Source organism: Penicillium roqueforti, assembly GCF_015533775.1.
Source record: "Penicillium roqueforti strain LCP96 04111 chromosome Unknown scaffold_02, whole genome shotgun sequence".
Lineage (NCBI taxonomy): Eukaryota > Fungi > Ascomycota > Eurotiomycetes > Eurotiales > Aspergillaceae > Penicillium > Penicillium roqueforti.
Window position 1 is genome coordinate 2,476,978 of NW_024067566.1, and position 26,801 is coordinate 2,503,778.

Here is a 26,801-nt window from a genome sequence, read left to right on the forward strand (position 1 = left end):
ATCCTCGGTCACAGCATCGCCCGCTTTCTCAAACACCCTGAGAATCTGAGAGTTCCTCTCCTTAACGTTACTTAACATAATGTCAATTGCCTTCGCGGCCTGCTCTCCAAGAACCATCTCATCTGCTTTTGATGCTTCATCGGCAATCTCATGTAACCGCTTAAGCCAGTATAACCATCTCCAGGGACTAAATCCTCCAGGTGCCCGTTGACCTAGCTCCGACTGGACAAAGGTGAAGCCACCTGCCCCAAAGGTAGTATCGGAGCAATCATTCCATGAGACATCGGATAAGAGTATGATGTTATGCCCGGCTTCTCAGATCCAGGCACATGCAGATGGGAGTAACGACGCAATAGAACGTCCAGGCATTGTTCGGCGATATTCTTCGTGTTCATCATCCGGCTCATTAGAGCTCCCAAGAGGACGCTCGCACTCGAATGTGTCCCGAAAAAGGATCAGAGCAATCTGGCAAAGCCGATCGTTCGCAATGCGCGTGGACGCAAGCTTCGCAAGGAAGGACGCAGCATTAAGGCGCTGCTTTGCGTTCATTTCCGCGCAGTCGTTGATCCAGCACTCTGTCATGTCCGTCGCAAGGAACGGCATGTCGTTCCAGACTGTCCCATCGAGAGTTCTAGCAATATCGATGCCACCGCCCGGCGCCGGTCTGATTAGAGGCCCGCGTCCCCGCGTCCGGAGGATGTCGAGGACCCATCTGTCTTGCTCAAAGCTTTCGTGGGAGACATGCCTGGCGCATTGGTAATAGACGCACCAGAGAGAATGCAGAGACGTCTCGCAGGAATCAATTGACGCCCGGCTCTGGCAATAGCTCAGGCCCGTGATCCATACTCTGTTATATGCCACCGATTGGAGGAGGTCGAAATTCCCTGCTCGTGCAGCTTCCTCCAACTCCGCCCGATCCGCTCGGCTGCATGCAGCGAAGCCGCCAGAGCTAGCTCGCGGTACTGAGCTCGGTGAATCTCTTAGTAAATCGTGCATCCTAAGTTCAGGAATTTAAAGAGCTGGCAGTACCGATTGGTGATGAGTGTCAAGAGGGTGAATCTCTAGAAATGAGTTAAACGTAGGAGAGGTAGAGTGCAATGGGATTAGACAATATATTATTTATATAAAAAAAAAAGGCTGACTGTATAAAGAAAATGAGAAGTCTCTGTGGCAGACAGCAACAATCTTTTGCTTCCAATCAGACCCGTATGCCATTTGTGATATACCATTATATGCCATTAGTGACACGTCGCTGTTTAGGGTAGGAGACCCACTGGGGATCAGAAAAAGATCAGCAGGCGTGTTCATGACCCGATATTTGGGGCTAGATACGCTGACTATCTCGGGGAATCCAGCAGAGTTGAAATGACGGAGTACAATGATGCGAATTATAGAAATCGAGGTAACAGTTCACACTCAATGCTGGTATAGTGTAGAAAACAGGACAACATATATTGAAATGCAGCAAACTTGTATATGTTCCTCTACAGTAGCTGCTCCACGATCACCGAGTACCAACACGGAAATATCCGCCTTGGGAAGTCACGACATTCTGACAGATACACTTTCTACTAAAAGAATCAAAATAACATGCTTTACTCTCAACTGTGTCGGTGCACTGTGCGTAGAAGTTAGTATACTCCTGGAGCAATGGGGTCGAGGGCAAATTACCTTTTTGACCTCGCAACCACAGATAGCGTTCAGCCCACTATGAGTTCTATAATGGCATTGGTTGGTTTCCGGATAGCACTCCTAGTTTGAAAAGATCAGGCCCTTCGTCTCGTACCTCAATGAACCTTGGAGATTTACTCCTCGGTACTGAATCTGGCGATTGTTTTCATTTCTGGCATCCAAGTCATTTGATGTAGGAGATCTAGGGCTCGCTGGGCTGGCTAATGCGCCCAGAGCAGCAGAGAGGGCAAGTCCAGAAGACATAAAGGTAAAAGCTTTCATGACGACGGCGTGCACCTTTGGTTACTTAAGAAGCAACAGGACTGATGTTTTCGAAAAGGGATTTGTGTTCTCATCTAACTCTGGTATATCGGGTCTGTAGTCATCTTATATAGACTCGATTCCAACCCACAGTGGGAGATCTTAGATAGGACAATAGTCGAAGGTCTACGGCTGGGTAGCAAACTCGCAACAATAGTAAGGTACATGGGAACATTTAGGCCATTACACTAGGCCAAGCGTCCCTCCAAAGAAGGAATGTGCTGCATCAACCAATTGCTTAAGGCTAGTTATGTTGTTACCTGATTGTCTACAGGCGAAGTCCGCAGTGGACTACAATAAAGAAAATACATGGTCTCAGTGGATATCCCCTGTTGGCATCTTACTGGCGGACAGCCAAGCGGGTAATACACCCGTGCATTAGTGTTGTCTCAAGATTGCGGCGGCTCGCTGGACCCTGGGAGATCGTCGCTCGCGCTAAGCTAGAAATTTACGCCCGTGTATGGGTATTGTCTTAAGGGGATTGCGGCATAGTTAGCCTCGACCGACGCTAAGCTTATAGACAATGACAATAGTATCTATGATAACCGTATGGTCATTGAATCGAGTACTAGTATTAATTATAACGATCATACGATTACAGAGATCTCCTCAAAACAACACTAATGCACGGGCGTACATTTCTAGCTTAGTGCGAGCGACGATCTCCCAGGGTCCACCGAACCGTCGGTCAAGGCCATACCACAACCTTGAGGCAATATGATATAATGCACTGGCGTAAATTTCTAGCTTGGTGTGAGCGACGATCTCCTAGGATCTGGCGTACTAGTTAGAGATCGAGTATTAGTTATTGATGAAGGTGCAGGCTACGAGAAGAAGGGTGATCAACCAGAAAGATGATGATATGAAGTGGATGAAAGATGCTGATCTAGCTACTGCCAAGAAGCTCTCTATATAGCTCCATGCTACAAAGCTACCAGATCCCATCCTCCAGAAACCAGAAGAAACATCTCTGCAGGCGTACAAAGGGAATGCCAACACAGCAAGCTGAACGGCAAGCTGCATGCGAGAGAAACGAAAGAAAGAGAGAGGAATGCCACAGAGAGGGCTATGAACAGCATGGGGCAACAGTGAATACTTCCAAATGCATCATCATTTATGCGGTGCGCCGGACTGCGGGAGATCGTCGCCGTAGTCGCCCGCCCTAAGCCTGCTATGATTCACATCGCTGTAATCCGTATTTCAACTCTGCTAAATTCCCCTAGGCAGCCAGCGTATCTGACCCCAAATATCGAGTCATGGACACGCCTGTTGATCTTTTTTAAATTCCCAGGGTCTCCTACTTAAACAGTGTTAGTGTTGTCCTAACGAAATTGCGCTAAGCTTATTTATAATAACAATAGCGCCTCTGGAAAAGTCGAGTAACTCATAGATTTATGATGATCGTATAATCTTCCTATAACTAATGCTCGATCCTGCGGTACTTCTGACACTCGACCCTTGGTATCGAGTTTTCGTAAGGGCTGTGTTTCCACCCCAAAGGCAACCTTGTCCATGAAAGTATTCCTGCCGGGTTATTTTCTCCATAAGGGCCACGTTAAGATTAATAGATTTAGGGGATTCAGGGATTCTAGTTTCTAACTATTCAATGTTGTTATGTTTGGTGTTCCGAAATTCCGAGGGATCCCCGACCGGGTATTCCTGACCTGCTAACCCCTGCTAGCCCTATTCCTGCTTCGTTTCTGAACGCGATGCAACATCAACTAATGTAGGAGGATACTTACCTGCGCTGGAAGCTTGATGGCAACGAGGACTGTTCAAATCCCTCAAGCACTGTAGTCATTGATCGCTATTCAACAGGGATTCTGGGCAGGGCAACAACAAGCACCATAGACCAATTATGGGATATAGCATAGAAATATCTAGAACTGTCTACCTTTATGTGACAATCAATGAAGCTTCTTAGGAGAATCGGCGGCGTATATTCGGGCTACCGTTTTGAGCTAGTAATGCAGTGGCCAGAGGGTGCTTAGGAATACTACATAGGTTAGGGTAAGTTATACATTTTCTATAGAGTTGATGGATCTACAGAACTACTTCAACTGAGGCCGAAGGATCATGGCTTATTGATATTTTTGGGTATATCAGGCGCATTAACATGAGCCTCGGGCTTCACAGAACATAGTAACACCATATCTACAACGTGTGCTCATCTTTGACCAAATATAGTATGGAATAATTGCTTGTAAAGTATGCTGGATGGCTTAGCCTGCTCCGAACCCTGCCATTGTAGTCGCTTATTAAAGAAACATTATCACCAGGGTCTGATACCAATCTAGTTAATGATATGCAAAGGTGGCCACGACTTCCGTCCTATGTCTATGTATAGCTGGTGCTGTGCTGTAGGACATCTCCTTGACTAGGCGGATATGAAAGGGTCGATGCTCGCTATCTCTGGGCGGCTTCTCTACTACCAACGCACTCATCTTTCTATCGTTCTCTGACCAAGAGCCTTTTATCGAAACCATCACAATGTCGCTTCTCAACCACGCCGTTTATGCTGTAACTGTTCTGGCCACCATTGCCGCAGCAGTCCCCAGCCTAATCGCTGCCAGGGGTGAAAATTTCCTCGTTTTCAATGGCAATAGATCCCTTTTGGTTGAAACCAAACCCTCTGCAGAGACCGCCTAAGACTTGATAGCCATGGCCGAGGGAAATATCGATTGCAAGGGCTCTGCTCGGTGGAAAAACTCGGTTCTGGCTGTCACGATGCTTATCGGTAGGTTATTCCCAGCAATACCTACGGCACTTACCTCGAGTATGTTTTTCGCTAACTCGACAAAGCCATTCCAATACTGGATCTTGTAGTGGACCCTGCGGTCTTTTTTTCAACGGCAACACTGTGAACTTATAGGGCAGGATTTGATGGACGCCTACAATGAACTTCGGAACCGAGGCCATTGCAGCCATTGTGGACGCAAACAAATCGCTAACAGCTGTATGATCAAGATTGACCGGGTCATGGGTTGCTAAATGGGGCTGCGCCGTGTTAATCGGATAGGAGGTGCATACCATATACATCTATTTATGGTCACAGGGTCGCAGTTTTGGCTTTCATCTAGTCACTCATGGGTGAATGGGCTTGCACGAGTTTGAAGATGAGAAATGCTACCGACACGCGAAAATTGCTACCGTCACGTTGCCCACCATACTACTTTAGGTAAGTCTCCCGCTGGCCGCAATTTTCAACCAGCCTTTGTAATTTATTATGGTATAGTCTACCATGTGATCAAAACCAAAAGATTACCTGATATAATCACATGACTTGGTCACATGTTTTGGTTACCTGTTTTGGCTATATGACTTCATATACTTTGGTTACCTATTTTGGTCACCTGTTTTGGTCACCTGATATAATCATATGACTTGACCATAATGCTTGGTCATATGATCATATGATCTGGCTTACTTTGCCTACTATTCGCATTATTAAAGTCATGTGACCAAACATGTGACTAAAACATGTGACCAAGACATATATCCAAACATATGTCTAAGTCACGTGACTAAGTCATGTGATTACATCAGGTGACTTTTGTTTTTTTGTTTTTAATCATATGATCGATCATACTATAATAAATTACAAAGGTTGGTTGAAAATTGCGGCCAGCGGGAGACTTACCTAAAGTAGTATGGTAGGCAACGTGACGGTAGCAATTTTCGCGTGCCGGTAGCATTTCTCTTTGAAGATTATGGTGTTTAGACCGCCTTTGGGCTGTTTTGTGTTGTGACGGAAAAACGGTGGTAAGGCGAGTGTATATGTGGCAGAAAAACCTCAATAAATTCTCTAACTCTCTAAAACTGACAATAGTCCTAAAACATGACAATCTGATGGACAACTTAGGAATCAAAACAAACAAAATAAAAGAAAGGGTGTTTTTTTGGGCGAAAAACCACTGAGTTAGTTTTTCTGCAGAAAAACCAGCCTGGTCAATCACGTGACCCAGCTGTATCAGGGATGAAAAATGACAGTATTCATCCTAGATTCTGACATGTTGTCTTATTGGCTAATCGCTTCATACCGCCTACGAGCAGTTCTGCCCGTCATACCCCATCAAAATCCATACTCCTTTCCACCTCATTTCTCTACAACTTCATTCAGGCAGCGTTGTATAGTTACGGAGTAGGGAGTACCAGATCAAGTTGGGTACGTACCCGGGCCGCGCATCCTATACCTCTTTGATTAACTTCGTTGAATCAAGTGTCATACAGAATCTCTGATTGTTTCCGTCACTTAAACAGCATTATACCCCTAGAGATTTGCAATTTTATGACCACCAGTCGGAGTCGGGAATTTTTGCTACGCTGGTCACGTTTATATTTTGGATTAATTCATTCATGTCTAAGTACAGCATCGTTGAAAGATTTATAGGACGCCCTGGGGCGGCCGACAATCTTGTTGGAGATAATGTCACATTGGTCCTTAAAGACTAGGACAAAGTAATCCGGGGTTAAAGCTCTTTCAAATGTACCAACCGTCCCAGAATTCTCATGGTGAACATTTGGCTGCTGCTTCACTTTTGAGGCCAACCCCCCTAATTGGGATAGGAAAAGGATTTTAGGGTTACATTTGGGCGGTCTTAGCTAGTGGGTCTAGTGGTTCTTAGCTCGGCATTAACTGACAGCTCATAAATGTCAGATCCCGTTCGTTCAGATCCCGTTGGTCAAAACGGTTAGAGGGGCTGGTCCTGTGGGTCATTTAGTTGCATCTAAATGTGGACTAGGTGACCCGTTCGTGGATCATACCCTTACCTGTCTAGGGAAAAGGTCTCCGTTGTCCCTAGTTCTTCCCCATGTAGACTAAGACAATCTCTGAGCTGGCTTATTCTTCTGCCTTGAAGGAGGCTTTTGGTGTTCTCCTTAATTTCCCCCAGGTATCCCACTTACCATTCTCGTCATATTCAAGCTTCTCAACATGCACCAATCATGGAACAAGTGGTGTTACCGTCACTATTCCCTTCGGCGGATGATATCCACAGTCGCCATTGGCGCTTGTGGTGTTTTTATCTACTTAATATGGTTTGGGATGAACTCAGACCGTGATAATGTGCCCCAGCTCCTCACACAACTTATCCCAGCAGGTCACTGCACCTGCCAATCATCTACTTCATTTCAATGCGCCGACTGCCTCACCTGTCTAGCCTCGCCACCGCTATTGGAACCAGAACACCATGAAACTTGGAGTTTCCAATACGGAAGAGACGACCAAAACCTAGGCCTGAGCCAGATTCAGTGTCAGGCAGCATTCCCCGGTCTCTTCCAGGACATCCAGCGAGGGGTTGCGTATTGGAAGTCGCAAGGGAGCATATCAAGAAACGATCTGAGCATGGTCCCATTCCGAGATGGTATGGCCCGCGCTATTATCTCCAACGGAGAATTGTACGTCGTGGCGACAAGAGCAAAATGGGATGATCATCGGCGCAAGATCCTTAGTACTCTAGGGTCTATCCATCGGGCACTATCTGCGTCCTCAAATCGTACCTCGCACCCCACAATCGAGTTTATCTTCTCGATCGAAGATCGCGTGGATGACGTTGATGCGGCCAGCCACCCGGTCTGGGTGTTATCAAGAAAAGCATCTGAGGAGTCGGTCATTCTGATGCCCGACTTCGGATACTGGTCCTGGGCCAAGAGTAACATCGGCCCATACGGACAAGTCGTACAGAGCATCATGGCGGCTGAATCTAATATGAAATTCGCGGATAAAGAACGGAAGCTGGTCTGGCGGGGTAAGTTGAGCTTTGCACCAAAGCTGCGTCGGACGCTCTTGGACATTGCCCGGGGTAAGCCTTGGGGTGATGTGAAGGAGTTGGATTGGAGCAAGAAGGTCAACTTCTTGTCGATGGAGGATCACTGTCGGACCATGTTTATCGCGCATGTTGAAGGTACGTTTTTTTTTCACAACCCAAATTTGCTATACAAGGCTGACAGATATCGTCGATATTCAGGCCGCGCATACTCGGCATCGCTTAAATACCGACAAGCCTGTCGGTCCGTTATTGTGGCGCATAAGCTGCAGTACATCCAACATCACCACTATCTCCTCGTATCGTCCGGTCCGGAACAGAACTACGTGGAAGTCGAGAGAGACTTTTCCGATCTTCCGAATCTCATGGACGAACTGTTGGAGAACCCGGACAAGGCAGAGCGTATAGCCAATAACAGTATCAAAACCTTTCGAGAAAGATACCTAACCCCAGCTGCTGAGGCATGCTACTGGAGAGCTCTGTGGGAGGGATGGGCTGAAGTCTCGGCGAATGTCACACGCGACGTTGAACCACCGGTTAATAGGGGACTTCGGTATGAATCTTTTGTGTTGCTAGACAGTAACGATATGTTCAAGTTCGACATGTCGAACAGCTTTTAGATAACAGCAAACGGCTTAACTAGTTAGCTTCAATCCAGACTAGCTTCGTCCCTTCACACCGACGCTCCATTCCGAGCCTTCCGGTAAGACCGGAGAATATAGAACTTCCCCTGTGGGTCACTAGTTAGTACCGTGAATAAACGCACTATTGACGTAAATATCTGCTTTCTTCCGTCTAAAATTTCTAAACTATACAGATAGGTCCTAGGAGCGTTATTAAACTTGGTTTGATTGATAAATACAATCTCCGGCTTTATCTCGGTTACAAAATTTGTGGAATCTAATCATGGTAAAGGATTACGCAGATATAGTATAAGCTAGAGAACTAGGAGTCCCCTCTAGTGCGGTTGTAGTAAGGCTAAAATTTATGATTAGAGGATCTATAATGGAATGCCGTACAATTTGTATATGAACTGTCACGACCTGCAATAGATCGCTATCATATGCTTTATGTACTTGCTCGCTTACTGATTTCATCGTTTATCTCATTACATAGATTGTTTGCTAGATTGCTAAGCGAGAAGGTTCGAGGTTTGCAACGTTTGCAAAGAGTCAAGAATTGCCGTGTAAAGAAAATAGATTTATGTGGCAAAAACAAAGCCAAAAACATACAACAGTGAGGATTCGCTGGTGGTCACCCACCCAACTACTAACTCACCGGCGTGTGGCTTAAGTACGGCTGAGCGGACGGGAAGCCCTATTTTCCACACCCTATGGTCGTATATACTATTATTTTCTAGTATGCTAACTATATCCTATTGTTTACCTTTTGCTACCTATTACTATTCTTATTCTAGTGATTCAACTAGCTTCTCTTTTCAAGTCTATATCAAGTGCTGCGGCTCACTAATCCATAGTTCGTGGGTTTATTTCATTTGGCAAGTGAAGAACAAGCATCTCTGAGTCCTACCGACCCATTCATCTCCATCTTCGGCTTTCAGCCGCGATATATTTGAAAAAGCCAGGAGGAAAAGAACTCGGATGTGAACAGCAAAGATATTATATGAAATATAGCTAACTACGCATAGATGGAAATACCTCATTTTTTCGTTCACGTTCTTCCTTCTCTTTAACCATCTTCTCACTCTGTCACAATTCAGCAACAGCACCTATCTTTTCTCACGTTCTAACCTACAATCAATTCCTATTTTCATTAAACCATTTTAGCCAATGGCTAAGTAGGTCTCTATGGCTTCTGTAGTGGCTAAATTGTACTAACCTTATTAGTCGTCTCCCCGAGCCTACTTCGGCAGACCAGGGAATCCCAGTCCTCATCCCCCCTATCTCCCCATTCTATATTAGAAGCCGAATGGAGCCCTGGTGGCTCTAGGCTCAGTAGGCTCAGAGAATTCATGAGCTGTTGTGTTCAAATCATTGTAATGATCATTTTTCGGCAATGAGGTTAACGTGAATATAAATCACTATATCAATATCGTGTAAAGATATCAGTCAAATTGCCCGCATTCTAAATTTTATATCTGATATTGGTTGATTACCTGCTCAAGATCCCACTAACAGGACCCTTAGCGTTCCTAGAATCATACTTGGCCCCATGATACATGGCATGGTCCCCAGGCACAATAATTATTGCTCCCAGAGTAGGAATAATTTTCCCACAGGGCCTATAATTCCGGGGAACGAGAGGTGGTAGAGAGTACGGGCGACTCCACCAAAGTGCTAGGGAGGTCGTGCTACTTCAAAGTGGCGGAAGGTAATACCGAACTGATCATATAAGAGGGTGGTCGAGTTGGTACAGTATAAGCCCCTTATATTCGTTCTTACCCTCCCATAAATTGAGGAGCTAAACCCCCAATTTGCTCCAGGCCCAAGTATTACCTCAATATCTGTAGATTTAATATATCTCATTTTGGCGCTTTACTGTACGAATCTATGAACAGGAAGTAAATGGTTAAATTGCGCGGCCGAAGCTTCTCCAAATCACCCTCAATCTGCAACTATTGAAATGAAACCAGTCTCGCTTGGGACAGGAAGTCCTCTAGACCTAAGCTTGCTAGCCCTTTTAGCTCTTTTCTTTGAGGACATATTTGCCCAATTCCCATACAGACTTAAGTCCGACCATGAGATCCTCGCTATGTAGCCCTGATCAGTAGCCTCTGGTAGTATTTCAGTATTAGACGTATCACCGGGTGACAAAGAAGCGCGCGACCAGCTGTCAGTATCAGCAGACACTTGAGGAATGATCCACTGTTCGCTACCTCCCTCAGCAGGAGACTCTTCCAGGACAGGCTCGAGCTCAGGCTCTGGTTCAGGCGATTCGACGACAGGCTCTGGTACAGCCTCTTCGAAGGCAGGCTCAGGCTCAGGCTCTTCGAAGACAGGCTCTGGTACAGCCGCTTCGAAGATAGGCTCAGGCTCAGGCTCTTCGAAGACAGGCTCTAGTACAGCCTCTTCGAAGGCAGGCTCTGGTACAGCCTCTTCGAAGCCAGGCTCTGGTACAGCCTCTTCGAAGCCAGGCTCTGGTACAGCCTCTTCGAAGGCAGGCTCTGGTACAGCCTCTTCGAAGGCAGGCTCTGGTACAGCCTCTTCGAAGGCAGGCTCTGGTACAGCCTCTTCGAAGGCAGGCTCTGGTACAGCCTCTTCGAAGATAGGCTCAGGCTCAGGCTCTTCGGGGACAGGTTCAGGATCCTCAGGGGATGGCCCTCGAAGAGGGGATTCTTCTGAAATGATGCCGTTCAGTATCTTTGCTAATGATTCCCAAAAGAATTAGTTCAGTCTGATTACCATATGTTGAATATGTTGAAGATAATTTACCGTGCTGATCTTTCATAGAACATAAGCTAATAGATAGCATCTCGAGAATCATCTTCATCACTGCATTATCAAATTGATGGTCCTGGCCGAGAATATTGTAAAATGCGTGTAAGTCAAGCCCTGCAACTTCAGGCTTTGGTAGTCGCTGCAGGTTTCCTCGAATGTAACTTGGAAGCCAGGTTTCATCTGCAGGAAGTCTTGAAAACACGTCCCTCACGACCCGCAGTATTTCAAGAATAGGAAGGTCCTTATCTAAGTGCTCCATCTTCTGCTTAGCAAGGATTTCAAGGTCAGTTAGGCCCCAAGTCCTTAATGCATAATAGACTAGAACGCTCCTCTTATATTCTCTGGCGAGATCTGATACACCTTCATCAAGAGGCGAGCTGACTGTCTCGTAGCCGCCGGTATATAAGAAGTGCAGCACGGTATACCCGACATCTTCATTAACATTAGGCATGATGATAGTCGATGACCCAGGAGAGGAAGGGGTAAGCTTTAGGTAATTCCGAAGGAAATAAGCGGGAATGCCATATTGCTTGCTCCCTATAATGAAGGTGACGAGAGGGAACTCGTAGGGCCAGTAAATAGGTCAGAAAACGCTAGTTTTGACTTATTCGAAGAACTCACGATGACAAAGGTCGATAGTAGTCAATTTTAGGAGAGACCTCTGGGGTAAGGAGTCGCTTAGGCTCCTCATTCGAGTTACGCTGCTTCGTTTTCTTTTTTGCCATGTTTCAGTCTTCAACTTCGCCAGCTATCAAGTGACTCTCATAAAATTTTCAAGGAAAGGTATCAAGAATTAAGATGAGAGGAAGCCTGACTACATCTTATATATGCGGAGGATAAGGGATAAGTAGGGTAATGCAAGTATGAGTTGTCCTGCAAAGTGGTCGAAACATGCCATCTGTGCCCTGAATGGCAATTTAGTGTCAAGGATTGAAATGCAGCATGAGTCAGTAGATGGCTTATTACATATTTCAGCTGGTTATCACTTCTGAGGAGTTTTCGGTTTGGGAAGACGAATCTGCGCCGCTCAATTCTAAGTGTGCTGGAAGCAAAATGTGATATCCCTGGTAATCCTGGACTCCTATCAGTTGCTGTCCTGTCAGAAACCTTCCATAATTTGGTACCGTATCACCGCTTCCAAGACAGATGGTGCTTCTAAGCTGTGAGCAGCGAATTCACGTGGTGCTATACCATCCAATGGATTATGTCCAGGACACGTGTGGTTTTCGTTAGCGCTAAAGTTTCATATAGTGGCGTACTCACCACAATCCTATGGGTAGCTGAATTATCACTTTACAATTCACAAAACAACATCGCTCTTAGAATCACCTGCAGAGTCTTTCATCTATCTTTTCCTTATTCGCCAATCTCCCATTCGGCAAAGGACAGCCATACCCTAGAGGCTCCATGATAACTAGACAAAAGGTACACACAAGGTAAGGCCAGATCATGCAGGTATGTGTTGGCAGCCCATGCAGGGTAGGACACAAGAATTTTACTGATACAAAGGCCCGAGGAACTCAGCCCAAAGCTCATTCTCCTTGGCTAATATAATACCACCAACGAAGCAAGGCAATAATGGGTTTTCTCTGGATCGCAGGCATACCTCGTCCGAAGTTGACAGATTTTGAGAAGATCGGGAAATCCATTACGGAAGTGGAGCATTTGTCTTAAATTGGATTGAATCGTCCAGCTCTACATTGATGTCCCCGAATGCCCGCCTCTTTGATCTCCACCCAAAACCCCTCCAAAAAAAAAGTTGCCAAAGACTCTTGGCCCATTTACATTGCTCAAACCGTGTTTCGTCATCCTGACAATTCACTCGCACTACTTTTCCGTTCGCTGTACATTGGAAACCCTTCAAAAAGCATTCACCAATTTGACTTGATAACCGGATAACCGATCGAAAGAACATCATGGGTAACCGGCAAGTGAGCAAGTAATGAAAGTCACTATTTACAAGCTCTGTTGCTGATTAAGCCCCCGGGCTGTCACTTGGATATAGGAGTGACAATTGGAAGCATTCAGCTTGTTGACTGACGAGATAATTTAGTTTATGTCTAGCATATACGCATAAATCCAATCCATCCTTTAGTTTGCTAATATTCGAACCCGTTCCCCGATTCCAAAGAAAAAGAAAAGAAAATACAAAAAGAAAAGAAAGACGAAAAAAAAGTTCTAAATCTGCTTCCCAAATGGCTCCCCCTTCGTCTTCCCTTCCGTATGCGGAGGCAGTTTTTCACGATACCCAAACTCCTGCTATTTAATATGAACTCGGTTGAATCTTTCATAGGTCTTTTCATTCTTATTACGATCCACATTGGCTAAGCATTTGGTAACATCCTTTTCAATTGAATCCATGGCGCGGTTCTTGAACCACGCAGTTTGTCCCTCGTCGCTTTGTTTCGTGACGGGGGTGTATATGGCTGTGTGGCATACCTCTTCTGTCCCGGTCATGTTGTCGGTCTTGCTCTTCCAGGGGCAGCGGTAGGTGTAGCGGCAGTAGAGGAAGCCTGGTCCGCCGTGGGACATTGTTGTTCTTGGGTCTGGGTTGGTTATGGAGGAAATTTATACTCCCAAGTCCTTCAAGGAGAGAATTTTACGCTATGTGAAATAAAGAAGTATAGGAGAAGAAACAGAAACAATATTGAGCAAGTTGATAAGAAGTAGAAGACGGTATTTGAGCCAAGGTGGGAAAGACTGGAGAACTATACCCCTCATTTACTTCTAAAAGTGAGGGGTAATCACAAGGCGGTGTTTGAAGCGCTACTCGACACGTCGCTGCCCAAATGAGATTTGTTGGGCAGTGACGTGTCGGGTATAGGAAACGAGACATATGGCAGCCGATAGCGCTCATATATCACTGACGAAATTCGTACCACTTCTCCGCATAAAGCTTTAGGCTAGACTAAACTATTGGCCAGCCCGACCATTTTGAGTGAGGCTCAAACGCGGCCATTAGTCGGGTGGATGCCGCCCGGGTGAGAATTTAGTGAGCGCCGCTTTTGAGTCGCGCGGCAGGGAGTGAGCAGGCTGAGTTGATTATAGATGGGAAGGTGGGCCAGGTGAGATCTTCCCTGACGCGCGATTCGCGCGACCACTCGAGCCGAGTAACCATGATCAAAATTAACCTTGTAATAATTGGACCATCACATACCCTTCAGGCATTAGCCATCTTAGCACCTATACATAGCCACAAAGCAATCTGTAATCAATAATCTTGTCACATCAAATGTGTGCCTGATTTGTTGTTTATCTAAGCGCGATCCCTACATTCAGCCATAAAGTACGGGGAGAAGGCTATATGGCAGGGCCATATAGTGAGAAGCGGGTCTAACCCGTTACAAGAGAAGAGAAATAGGAGGAGAGGCTAGCTAGGACTATCTACCATATGGAGGCATCACGTGGAATCACGTGATCCTCCCAATAAGATCTAAGCGATCTAGGGTAGTGGGAAATGTATACGGTGTAGGACTCCCTACGTCGGTCACCAACTATGCGGCTAAAAGGTAAGGCTACCCGTTCTAACCCGAACCGGGATTAATAACAAATAGCCAACTAGGCTTACATAAGGTTCCACTGCTAGGAAAATAACTCAATTAACTCCTACTAGCTAGCTAGATCTTAGGGGGAAAGATGAAGGTATTTATGTCTACCTCCATCTGCCCTCTGATACCGCCTCAAACTGGGATAAAAGAGTGGATCCCAGTTTGGCCCCTGACAACGCTACACGAAATAATGCAGAAAAGGGTTGCAACCTTGGAACAACTAACTGCCCCACTTGGATTTTCTACTAAGCCTATCTAGGAAATAGGCAGCATTATCATTAAACAAAGAAATGAGTTTGCTACTAAGCCTATTTAGGAAATGTTTGCCTTTGTAGGTAGAGCTTCAGTATTTAATACTCTTCACTTCTGGCGTTTCCTCTCGAAAATTTTCTTCCTCTCACTATCCCAACTCATCTCTTCTCAACTCTTCTCAACTCTCCTCTTCACTCCTGGCGTTTCAGCTTAAGATTTTTCTTCATCTACTCATCGTAACTCAAACGCAACTCAACTCAGCTTGGCTCATTAAGCTAGCTTAACTCATCTCAACTCAACTTGTCCTTCGTGTGGCTTGTCTAAGATGACACCATTCAAAGTTGCGAAGAAAAGAACGCCAACTAAACAAAGAATGAAAGATGCCATGCTCGACCTCCACAGCAAGACACAAAAACTATCCTTCACCCAGCTGAAGGCCTATATTGAAAACCTTACATCAATCTTTGAGGAAGGCCAGTTTGAGCGACCAACGATCGCAATCTCTTCCCTGAATATCGGCGACGTCCAAGTTTTACTCAAGCTCACTCATTCATTGGACAACCTTGAGTTCTGTAACAGAACTCCGGTTGAACTGTCCCCCGTCTGCGGTACGTATCCCTTAAGGAATGTTCAAGTCAATGTAACACATAACTGATTTGACCAAGCTGAATGGATGGACATGACGAGAGACGCGTTTGGCAAAAGTGGACCCAATGAAGCGTTAACCCGGATCACTCTCAACAACCTCCTCATCTTCGCCCATCATTTTGTCACCTCGCAACCTAGCACCACTTCCTCAGACATGAACATGAACGACTTGAACTTGAATGCCGAAGGCCTCTGGCGTTATGGCCCCGTCATGCATAAGGACACCAAGCACGACCTTGTTGGGCGCCCTGACTATAGCCTGTGGTACGGCAATGAAGAGGATGTGGCTGTCAGTGTTGTTGTGGTTGAAACGAAGGGAGTTGAATCTGTGACAAGCGGGGTCTCTCAAACTCTCGGCTACATGGGTTGCGTTCACAGACGTCGAAAAGACCTCCAGAAGAAAGATGCAACTGTGTATGGTGTTGTGTCTGATGGCCAGTGTTGGTGGTTCTTGAAGATTAACAATGACTCGGAGGTGAGTAAATTATACCATGAAATCATACATATTCTAACTTGAATAGTGGTCAGAGTATATCATTACTGCCCGTCACGGAAATTATCAGGAGGTGGTAGGAATACTTGTGCATATGTTCCGAACTGCTGCGACCATGTCTCCCGCTCAGTCAGAGGGAACATCACTTCAGACCCACTCAAAGGAGGCGTCTGCTGAATCATATATGGAGTTTGATGAGGAGGCGGTGGAAGATGACGATGAGGAAGAATTCTGATTGCTCTGTTCTGTCCTGTCCCTGTTCTTTTCTGCTTCTTTTTTTTTTTTTATTCTTATACCCTGATTCCCTCGAACAAAAGTTTTTTTATTTTCTCCATATGGATTCCCTTTGTATCCTGATTCCGCATGATCATATTCAATCGGCTACACGAGTGTTGCAGAAAGTAGCCATACCCGATCTCTAGGGCCTCACCGAGTTCTTCAGGTCCTGGCCAGACACTAAGGTCCTTTGAGGAGTCGTTCGAGTATTGCGCTTCACCGAATCTTGTCCTTTTTTTTCCTTGCCCCGTTCGCACTATGCGCCGATCAACCTTTTAAATATTGGTGAGGTTAGGGCGGGCAGTATTAGGGTGTTCAAACTTATGCACCGTCACTGTATATCAATGGTATATCTTGGCATTAGAGTCCGAGAACCAATTGAAGAGTGTAGGTAGTGACACCAGTTTCGGGACGCAATATAACTGTTCTAACTTCTCAGGGATTATTCGTGAACATTTCATGGATAGATACAATACAGATGAAGATCTAATAGAGAAAACACTGTATGTGTTGATGGACGCGAAGAGAAAGAGAGAGGGGGAGCGTGCAGGCAAACTATCCGGGTTCTAGTTATCTTATACTCTTGGTTGAAGACGTATTGCGGAACTAAGGGGTCTAATGAATGGGTTTTCAACTCTCTGTATTTCTGTATCGGCTCCGCTGGCAATTTATAGTTAACTAGTTAGTATCTAGTACTATCCAATAGAAACCATGCGATCCTTATAGAATCTCAAGACGCTCCTGGAGTGCTTTCGGGATATTCTGTTCGGAGAACATATTTTAGCTGGTAAAGAAATTCAAAGAAAATCATGGCAGAGTAAGAGAAGCGCCTCGGGGCTTGACTATTTGTATTTTTTTAGGACTGACATTGGTTTGGAGTGAGTTGGCCCCTATCACCTCAAGGGTGAGAATTGTCACCCCGTTCTCACCTCTCTCACCCCAGTCTCAAGACTTCTCACCCATATCACCCGAACTCACCCTAGAGTGCCGCTTAGGTGCTGAGGGCACATTGAGTATTGGCCGTGCAGAATATGTGGCTTAAGTACGGCTGAGCGGACGGGAAGCCCTGTTTTCCACACCCTATGGTCGTATGTATCATCACATTCGTGGGAGAGGTAGATAGAGTGAGAGATTTAGGTTGTATAAATGGCTGAGTACAACAATGATAGGCAGGGTGAGAATTGGGTGAGCGCCGCTTTATGGTCACACGACGGGGGTAAAAAGGTGTGCTATAGACAGAATAAGAATCTGGGTGAGAACCCGGTGACAATCGCCCTACTAATTGCGGAGCGAAGCGAAGCAATTATAAATCAGAAGGTCGTACGTACCCCGGAGCGAGATTTATGCTGGAATATACATACCGCCTATAAGAATGGTACAAAGATGAAAGAATTAATCACTTTATAATTCTCTCCGACTATTCCGACGGGTGGCAAATATATTCCTATTTTTTAGATAATGTGGCTAGATATCGAGCTAACATAGGCTTGTAGGGGTCGCTGTCCTTCATGCAAGCAAATATTTTCTTGTACTTTTCCTCCGCTTCCAGCATAATGCGCTCCTCATCGTCAAATCTGTTATCATCTGGATCCTTCCAATAAAGCGTTCGATCGTTATTATCTGCCCAGTCATCCACTACCTTTCCATTTGGAATAGGAGTAGCAATGCCTTCAAGGATCTTCAATGATTTGGAATCCCTTTCGCGCGATAGTCGTTCAAGTTGAGCATCCACATCTAGATCAGACTCTAGGACAGACGACTTGAAACCATGCGGCCCCTCTCCCCGTCCATAAACACACAGAGATTCGAGATTGGGAGGTAAATGATCAATTAGATTGAAGGATTGAGGCCTGATCCGACCATCGGGGAATCGATCCCGGCTGGATCCTACACCCCGCGCAAGATAGCATAGAGTGTGGACACCGAGACTGAGACTCTTGAGTTTCGGGAAATCTTTCAATGAGATACAGGATGGTGGAACTTCTAGCTTGTGAGTGGCTAGATCACGAAGCTCATCTGCGTATTGTTCTTCATAAAATTTCTGTTCATCCTCATCGAGCCCTTCGTTCTCATCCAGCTGGTAATTCGTATCATAAAACTCTTGCCAATTCGTACAAGATTCCATGTCAAGATCCAGTACCTCTAGGGTATGTCGATGAAACCAAAGGGACTGAAGTAATGGCACCACGCTTAGTATAGTAATACCCCCTTCCGGGTCCTTTCGCCCATCTACGGTGAAAGTGAAGCTCTTTAGTGTTTTTGACGACTCAATGATTCGACAAAGATCATATTCCTGCATCAAGGAGTGTGTGAAGCTAATCTTGCTGTAATTGGCGCAGTGCGGTGGAAGTGGTAGTCCTGCGTTGTTATCCCACGATGCTAATTTGAAAGTGACGGACTCAATAGCTGGCAGTTTTCGTACCACGTTTAGGCGATCGTAGTATGGATCTTCCACATATGTCGTGCCCTGGTTTCGAGCATCATCTGGGTGGAAGTTGATCTCCTTGAGATTTTGGCAGTATGGAACTGAGCCGGGTGCTGCTTTAGAAGCTCGCTGGAGAAGTGACTTGAGCATGTTTTGAGGGAATTCTATGGGATACATAGATAGGGATTCAAGGTTGGGGGCATTTGCGGCTAGCATCATAATAAGCGCATCTCTGAACTCGATTGCTTTCGGATAAGAGGGAGACCTATTTCAGAGTAAGTCATATAACATTAAGAGACGTGCATGGAGGGAAAATAATTACCTAAAGTAGAGCGGATCTTGCCAAAGGATGGATAGGATAGATTCTCTATCCTGGACTTTTTCTACGCCGGCCTTCTTGAGGGCCTGCTTGAGTCTGTGGATATCCTCCGGAGAAAACGATCGTTGAGGAACGGGCTCGGATTCGTAGGGAGAAAAGCCGGAGCCCGTTTCACTCCCATACAAGACTAGGCGACGAAGATAGCCTCCGAGAGAGGGGTTGGCCAAGATTTCAAGCAGCATGTTCTGACCAGCCTGCAGCTGAACTGTAAAACTCTCCTGTCCTTCTCGACCAAGCTGAAATTCATGATATTTTTGGCGATTGGAGACATCGCTGATACTATGCAGTCCTCGATTTTGGTGCGACAAGGCCACAACATCCCCCATAGTAGGGAGACTGTTGATAATTTTGACGAGCACTTCAGGAGGAAGATTTTGTAACGGCATTCTTCGTGATGTGAGACTTCTCCTGGGAAAAAAATGCGACTGAAAAAAGCGGAACATGTGTAAATAGTTGTAGAGGAAAGAAACTGTCAAGGAATACTCCGTAATGATACATGGTATTCATACCCGAATATCAGGTGACCGCATGTAAGTACATACTAGCTATGAAGCCTTGGCGCTCTATTAGGGCTTGCAACTGACCGCATATCTTTTGATTTATTCATAGTGGCAATGAGTTTCATCTAGAGAGACTGATAAAGTATGAGCGACAAGTAGAAAATTACGGTTCCAGGCCAGTTCGTACTAACGCACACTCTCATTTCTCAAATCTCCATGCTTTCAAAAAGAAATGGAACAGTTTTAGGTATCAAACAAGCATCTTGCTCCATGTTATGATAAATTTAAAATTTTAATAGTCATCATCGATCTCTCAGGATTTTTAGGGGTTATCAACTTCGGCACCTCGATGCTTTGGGCATTTATCGTTAGCTCCTCGATGGCCTTGCGACAATGGCGCTATTTGCTGTGGAAACGCCTGCGTAGGCCAGCGGAGCAACCATCAACTTCTGTAGAGCACACTGTTGGGTCAACCTGGCTGCGGTGCGGTAGTAGTCATGATCAAATACTTTCCAGATGGCAGGTGGGGATTCCGATTTTCCTCACTGCAATAGTTACATATTATTAGTTGGTTTACTTAGAATGTTGTAGTCATAGAAGACTCGGTCTAAATTTTCAGGCTTTGTGAGTCAGGACATGGGCCCAGGGGGATCGACCTGGATCCTCGAAACAAGATTCAAGACAAGATTCAAGATTTCATCGTTATATTAAGTTAGAAAATATCTAGGGTGCACATTTATGGCTAAATCTCAAAAGAAGGGAACTCTGAGCCTGGAAGCGCCACTAGTTGCGGTGGTTGAAGTAGCCTCAGAGGCAGCCCGAGCCGGTGTGGTGGATGTCATCGAGTTCATCGATGCAGTCGGCGTTGAGGGTGTTGAATCGGCCATTTTGGTGCTAATTGGGCTGGTTGAAGATGAAATATCAACGACATCGGTCTTTGTCGAACTTGCGCTCGTGCTAGCGGAGCTTGCATCACTTCCGCCATCGCCGCATTGAACCACAGTCTCCCATCCACCGGCAAAGGTTTCCTCCCAGTACGATGATTGGTTACCAAGAACAAAGTAGCTGAAGAAATATCCAGAGCCAGGTTGCTTGTGTGCGTTTTGGTAGAACTTGATTGCACACTCGTCGCTACATGGGAAGTCTTCTCTAGCCCAGTCGTCACTAGCGGGATAAGTCAAGAAGCAGTAATCAGACCTGCGAGAATATCAACATATGCATATACCGTAAGGAAACCACAATGTATCGAACTCACCCACTTTTGGCACAAGCTTGGCCGTATTTGTACTGGAAAACCTCGCCCACTGTGGCAACGGGAGCCTCGTAAATCAAATTATTGCCGCTGGCAAGTCCAGCTAGGTCGCCATCCTTGCTGCACGCAGCATTAACATTCTTGATGTACTGCGACAATGAAACACTGCATGTCGCTGTGCACATAGCTTCCAAATCGGAAGATTGCGGGTCAAAGTCAGGATCCATAGACGCCACGATCTTGAGTAGAGTTTCATCGCAGTTGATACTGGCGCTGTAGGCCTCTTTGCAAGCCTGTGATGTTGTCTTTGCCAAGTCCTTGGTTGTATAGTCCCAACTAGGACCGGCAGTATCGAGACTGAAGGTAGCAGTCGCCTGACCCAAAGCAGCGGCAAACGCGAAGAGGCATAACATTATGCTGGTGGGGTATCGTTTTGTTAAGAATTCCAAAGAGCAATAAAAACAGATGAAAGGTGAGAAATGAGGTGCGTCTCCGGCGACAGAAAGAATAGACTCCGTGCGAAAGTGAACTGGGGTGTTCGCAGCCTATAAATACCCAGAATTTTCAACACTTCAACAGCTATTAGCGAACTTTAAGTCTTGTTAGTTAGTTAACTATGGAGCTGCTATTACAAAAGTAGATAGCCCCAAATTTTCAGGGGCGATTCCGAAATTTAAGCCGCAAGACCCACAGCGAAAAGATCGGATGGGGCCATAGATGAGGCCAAACTGATGTTTTTGATGTTTTTTTGAGCTGGGCAGGACTAAGAATACGTATCACTTCTACGATATACAGCATTCCCAGGTGTGCACGGTGAAGTAGGTAAACTCGCTGTCGATTCGGTCTCATGTCACGTGATGGCGGAAATTAAAATCTCCACATCGAGATGCTTAGTCTCATTTTCTTACCAATCAGATGTCCTCGATTCCATCCCTTCCTCTATCGCAGCGATTTGATTGATCATCCGAAACTGCCTGACAGTAGTGCTGCAGCCTAGGGGACTGGCACTGATCAGAACAGTGGAAAGACAGCATCTGGGACCGGGTACGTCGGGTCCGTTAATAGGCAGCCCTTGTCCAGCTTTTTAGAAGTATCGAAATCTGTCCAAGGAAGAATATGAAACGCCTTTTTATTAGAGAACATGAGTTTCCAGTGGCTGTAAAGACAGAGAGATTATTGCAAGGAAATGATATTACTATAATTTTTTATTCGGAGTTATTCAGAGTACGTTGAAGAGAATATGCTGTCATAACTATAACGAAATATATAAGTGAAGGGCGGGCGCCCAATCCATGCTGAATTGATTTTGCTTAGCAAAAGCCCAGCTAGGTCTCATGGGCTGTTCTCCAGATATCTTTATCACTCAGCTTCAGCTTACAAATTAACGGAGGCTTCTCCCATAATAAGTAAGAACGCTGTTTGTCCCATTCCCCGCTTTTCTCATGAAGTTTCAAGTCAAAGCTCCAAAGAACCCGTGCAAGAACCACTCGTGACTCGCTATATGCTAGTTCTCTCCCGATGCAGTTCCTTGGTCCCACTGAGAACGGCTGGAGGATGTCTCGATTGTCGTTGTAGAAAGGCGAGGATAGGTCATCTCTGGCATCCTCTAGCCAACGCTCGGGCATAAACTTGTCTGGAGCATAAAAGTTCATGGGTGACTGATATGCGGCATATTGATGGACCGATACTTTCGTCTGCTAAACATCAGCCATTGTTCGGTGGAAAGAAAACAGGAATATCAATTGAATTACGGTGCTTACATTTCGGGGCACGACGTAGCCCGAAATATTGGTTGGTCCAGGCCCAAGCGTTATCCGCTGCTGTCCAGAGAGCGCTGGTGGATAAATTCGCAATGCCTCCTTGAGACATGCGAGCATGTATGGCAGATTTGCGGTGCTTGAGATTGTGATATGCTTCTCGGTCTTCATAGCAGATCTTATTTCACGAGTGAGTTTTTCCATGGCGTGTGGCGTTCGCAGCAGCCAGTAAGTAATTCCAGAAAGTAAAGTAGCTGTCGTCTCGCTGCCACCAATGACCAAGACATTAGAGTTCGCTTCTAACTCCTCCTCGGTAATCTCGTTGTTTGAATCTCCGCGTTGCCGCAGCATGCTGTCAATGAAATCTGTGCATTCTCTGTCACCCTGAAATTGGAGACGTTTCTGGATAGTGGCTCTGCTAAATTCGATTTGTCTTTTCCGTGCACTCATCAGGCTTTTCGAATCAACAAAGAGAGACAATATTCTGAACAAAAACGGATAGGCATCGTTGAAGCTCACAAGGGACATGCCTCGGATTGCCTGAAAGATGGTCGATACCCAGTAATGATATTTAGAAGATTCCAATCCTCCAAATGGCTCGCCAAAGGCGAGATCTCCAAGTATGTCGAAAGTGGTCAAGTTGTACCATTTTACCATATCGGCTTCCGGAATGGGCGAGGCGGCAATGATTCTCAACTTTTCAATCAAGAGATCCACATACTTCGTGATTATGGGCTCCTGGGATTGCAGGCCTTTCGCAGAAAAGGCATGTGCCAAGGACCTGCGAAGACGACTATGATCTGCATCGTTGGCGCTAATAATGTCGGACGGATTACTGGTTGAATGCAGCACCTTTGGTAGTTGTCGATGGCCATGACCATATATGTCTTTCCATGCCTGAGCGGTGATGAAAGAGACTTCGTTTGGGCCAAAACGAACGACTTCACCGTATCTTTCGTGAAAATCTCGCATTTTGGTTTCCAATCGACCCTGGGAAAGGGCAATAAAACGAGTGATAGGAAAGGCAACCCATATTTTCGGACCGGGGAGGTTGCTAAGTGGATGGAAATAGAGCGTCCGAATGATATTTAAGAGGAAAATGCAGAAAAAGAGTATAGCAAGGAGGAAAATGGTTGTCAACATGATTTCGACGGCTTGTTGCCTTCAGGCTCCTGGTATTGTTCACAATAACAGAAGACTCAAGAAAAGAAGAATATATATTTGTGTCCTAAAGTTCGAGATACAGGATATATCAATATATATGAATAACTAAGGTCATCTTTATTTCAACCTCTATAACAAATTGCCATACGATTGATAGAACCCTCTTGGTATGTTGTGCAGAACGGAGCCGCCTGGCATCGGAGCCGCAGGAACCGCATTGACCAATGAAAGTACGTGACTCCACCTATGTCTTCGGCTTAATTCTTATCCAAGCCCTATATCCTACAGAAATAAATATACAACATTTCTGGGAGTATCGCCTATACTCTGAAATGTCCACTCTACCGACGCTCGTCTTCATACCTGGCGCCTGGCATAAACCTACATGCTACAACAAGGTCATCAAGCTCCTCCAAGACCAGCATAAGTTGAAATGCATCTCCATAACTCTGCCTTCGACGACGGGAAACCCAGCTGCAACCTTCAAAGATGATCTTGATGCTGCACGTGAAGCTGTTTTGTCCGAGACAGTCCACAGTCGCAATGTCGTCGTCGTTGCGCACTCCTATGGCGGCATGGTTGGCAATAGTGCCATCAAGGGTCTCACGCAGCCAGACTTCACCGAAACCCAAAATCAAATCTCGACAACGGGCTATGTTATTGGCCTAATTCTCATAGCCTCTGGATTTACCCTAAGTGGACTTGCCTTCATGGATCCGTTTTTCGGCCATCCCCCTCCATCCTGGCGGGTCAACAATGAGACCGGATATGCCGAACTTGTCACTTCTCCGCGTGAGCTCTTCTATCACGACTTGCCAGCAGACGAGGCAGAATTCTGGGTTTCGCAACTTACTACGCAAAGCCTCAAAGCACTGTTCGAGGGCGGGGAATACACATACGCCGGTTGGAGAGATGTACCTGTTTGGTATATTGGCACCGTCGAGGACCGAGGTTTGCCGGTAGTGGTACAACGCATAAATATTGGCATGGCAAAGGAAATTGGTGGCAGGGTGGAGCATAGGGAGCTTCAAACGAGTCATTCGCCCTTTCTGAGTCAACCAGAAATGACGGTCATGATCATGCTAGAGGCTGTTGAGGCGTTTACGGGGAAGCTAGGGGTAAATCAAGCTACAGAAAATGGCCTTTGCGATGCGATAGTAGCGCCGAGGGCCATGATCACGCAGCCTTTCACATGGTTCAGCTTTGGACTCCCGCTGGTTATTGGTCATATATTAGGAAGGTGTATACTTGTATTTACTTGGGGGAGGAGATTCTGGAGGTCTACTTAGGTAGAATCAATTAATGTATTTTTGGTATCAGCTCAACGGATGTTCAACAAAAAGTTCAAGGCTTTCTGTTAGGTTTTAAAATGCCCGTTAGAAGTAGCGATGGTGACAAAATGATAACAAGATGGAAAGTTCATTGAATACTACCTCTTCCGACGATCTATTGGAAACGGTCCAGGGGATATCTACCGCTTGTTATGACGCAGTTCTTCGGCATAAAAGACATTGTCAGATTAAGCGGACCATAGAACTATCAGCAATTGGAATCATTGCTAGCGGGTATTGCCTACATTATGCCTATTCAAGAATTGACGCTGTATCTAGGACACCTGTGCATCCCCCAAGCCTCTTTTAAGCTCTCACCTGTGCGGGTGTCGGGAGGCTTTTGTTGGGCTCTTTGAAGAAGGAGGAGTCGAAAAAGTTCATTTCTCGTATGGACCCATCGAGCATATTCTCTGCCATAGAGAACTTTGACATTATGGCCGATGAGAGTTCCCCAGGGACTTCGGGATGATATTTGAGCACCTGAATATCCATTTGTGACTACGTAGTCGTGTGATATGCCAGGAATTCACCCTTTGACTGTGCCGCCAAGCTGATTTCGTTCATGTCTATACAAAGATACCTAGGCACTACATGTATTTCCTCAATCAAACTCGTATTTGTGAATGTAATAGTTATCTTATAAGGAATGTTACGCGTACCGAAAGAAAGAAATAATCTAGTATGCTTCCATATCATAAAAAAAGTAAATGAACAGTTCTAACAGTTCTAGCAGTCAATAGAAATTAACATTGGAAGAGGAAAGTACTGACTACCTTGTGTATTGTAATAGTTGACCGTAATATATCAACTAGCATCATTGGTCTAGTGGTAGAATTCGTCGTTGCCATCGACGAGGCCCGTGTTCGATTCACGGATGATGCACTATAATTTTTTTTATTTTTTATACAAAAATAAGTACACCTCACCGTTCTTAGAAGCATCCTAAGCTGGACAATATGTAGCTCAATGAAGCGAAAGCTGTTCAAGATTTTACTTGACAGTTTGGTGGTTGGGTTTTGGAAAACACAGACCAATTAGATACTTCCCGTTTTAGAGGGATGGATCCTAATTAGGATTAGCCCACTGTGACAGTAGTAAAATCGCTGTAACAATAGTGCTCTCCAACTTGATATATTACAATAATCCTCGGTGGATTTTTTCGAATAGAGATGAGCCTACAGAATATGAGACTCGAGGAACTCTCCTGATTTAATGCCTTTCTACCTAAGTTTGGACAATCTGCCCGGCTTCAAGTGGATGGGCCCAGGCTTTCTATCTATCTCTACTTAGGCTAGCGACATCTTCCTGACTTTGACACTCTGCGGTGCATTTGAAGGCGATCATGTTGCCTTTCCGAGAGAGATCAGCCTCTTGTGGTATTCTCAGCTCCCCGTTAAGCCTTGGTCACATATCCCAGCCCTGTGGAGCAACTTTTCTCGATTTTGCCCGCGGGGTTCCTCCGTCCCCGGGGGCTAGGGCAGTCATTCCCTCCCTGAGAAGACTTGTCCTCTGCGGTATCACCTTCTGTCAAGCTTGAGGGGCTTCGGGTCCTCGGATTCGGAGGGGGACAGGGACAATGCACGGTGCAATCGATTGCGAAAGCGCAGTCGTCGATCAGCGG

At 45.6% G+C, this 26,801-nt stretch overlaps 9 protein-coding genes across 9 annotated transcripts; 3 read left to right on the forward strand and 6 right to left on the reverse strand.

The window, feature by feature from the left end:
* Positions 1-315: 315 nt before the first annotated feature.
* Positions 316-996, reverse strand: LCP9604111_2410 (DUF3632 domain-containing protein; the record flags this gene model as incomplete). Its single annotated transcript, XM_039069885.1, has 1 exon — positions 316-996. The coding sequence occupies one exon, from the start codon at positions 994-996 to the stop codon at positions 316-318; it is 681 nt and encodes a 226-aa protein (XP_038932537.1).
* A 3,641-nt stretch (positions 997-4,637) lies between these two features.
* Positions 4,638-4,920, reverse strand: LCP9604111_2411 (uncharacterized protein; the record flags this gene model as incomplete). Its single annotated transcript, XM_039069886.1, has 2 exons — positions 4,638-4,711; positions 4,764-4,920. The coding sequence occupies 2 exons, from the start codon at positions 4,918-4,920 to the stop codon at positions 4,638-4,640; spliced, it is 231 nt and encodes a 76-aa protein (XP_038932538.1).
* A 2,005-nt stretch (positions 4,921-6,925) lies between these two features.
* Positions 6,926-8,377, forward strand: LCP9604111_2412 (CAZyme family GT90; the record flags this gene model as incomplete). Its single annotated transcript, XM_039069887.1, has 2 exons — positions 6,926-7,895; positions 7,959-8,377. 2 exons carry the CDS (start codon positions 6,926-6,928, stop codon positions 8,375-8,377), a joined length of 1,389 nt encoding a protein of 462 aa, XP_038932539.1.
* Positions 8,378-10,321: 1,944 nt separating this feature from the next.
* LCP9604111_2413 (uncharacterized protein) lies at positions 10,322-11,606 on the reverse strand (the record flags this gene model as incomplete). Its single annotated transcript, XM_039069888.1, has 2 exons — positions 10,322-11,082; positions 11,150-11,606. The coding sequence occupies 2 exons, from the start codon at positions 11,604-11,606 to the stop codon at positions 10,322-10,324; spliced, it is 1,218 nt and encodes a 405-aa protein (XP_038932540.1).
* Positions 11,607-15,340: 3,734 nt separating this feature from the next.
* On the forward strand, positions 15,341-16,331 carry LCP9604111_2414 (uncharacterized protein; the record flags this gene model as incomplete). Its single annotated transcript, XM_039069889.1, has 3 exons — positions 15,341-15,563; positions 15,621-16,078; positions 16,125-16,331. The coding sequence occupies 3 exons, from the start codon at positions 15,341-15,343 to the stop codon at positions 16,329-16,331; spliced, it is 888 nt and encodes a 295-aa protein (XP_038932541.1).
* Positions 16,332-17,816: 1,485 nt separating this feature from the next.
* Positions 17,817-19,562, reverse strand: LCP9604111_2415 (uncharacterized protein; the record flags this gene model as incomplete). Its single annotated transcript, XM_039069890.1, has 2 exons — positions 17,817-19,062; positions 19,120-19,562. 2 exons carry the CDS (start codon positions 19,560-19,562, stop codon positions 17,817-17,819), a joined length of 1,689 nt encoding a protein of 562 aa, XP_038932542.1.
* Positions 19,563-20,425: 863 nt separating this feature from the next.
* On the reverse strand, positions 20,426-21,341 carry LCP9604111_2416 (uncharacterized protein; the record flags this gene model as incomplete). The annotated part of the gene is made up of 2 exons (XM_039069891.1): positions 20,426-20,873; positions 20,932-21,341. The coding sequence occupies 2 exons, from the start codon at positions 21,339-21,341 to the stop codon at positions 20,426-20,428; spliced, it is 858 nt and encodes a 285-aa protein (XP_038932543.1).
* A 912-nt stretch (positions 21,342-22,253) lies between these two features.
* On the reverse strand, positions 22,254-23,657 carry LCP9604111_2417 (cytochrome P450; the record flags this gene model as incomplete). The annotated part of the gene is made up of 2 exons (XM_039069892.1): positions 22,254-22,622; positions 22,689-23,657. 2 exons carry the CDS (start codon positions 23,655-23,657, stop codon positions 22,254-22,256), a joined length of 1,338 nt encoding a protein of 445 aa, XP_038932544.1.
* A 524-nt stretch (positions 23,658-24,181) lies between these two features.
* Positions 24,182-26,068, forward strand: LCP9604111_2418 (alpha/beta hydrolase; the record flags this gene model as incomplete). The annotated part of the gene is made up of 2 exons (XM_039069893.1): positions 24,182-24,967; positions 25,937-26,068. 2 exons carry the CDS (start codon positions 24,182-24,184, stop codon positions 26,066-26,068), a joined length of 918 nt encoding a protein of 305 aa, XP_038932545.1.
* Positions 26,069-26,801: the final 733 nt, after the last annotated feature.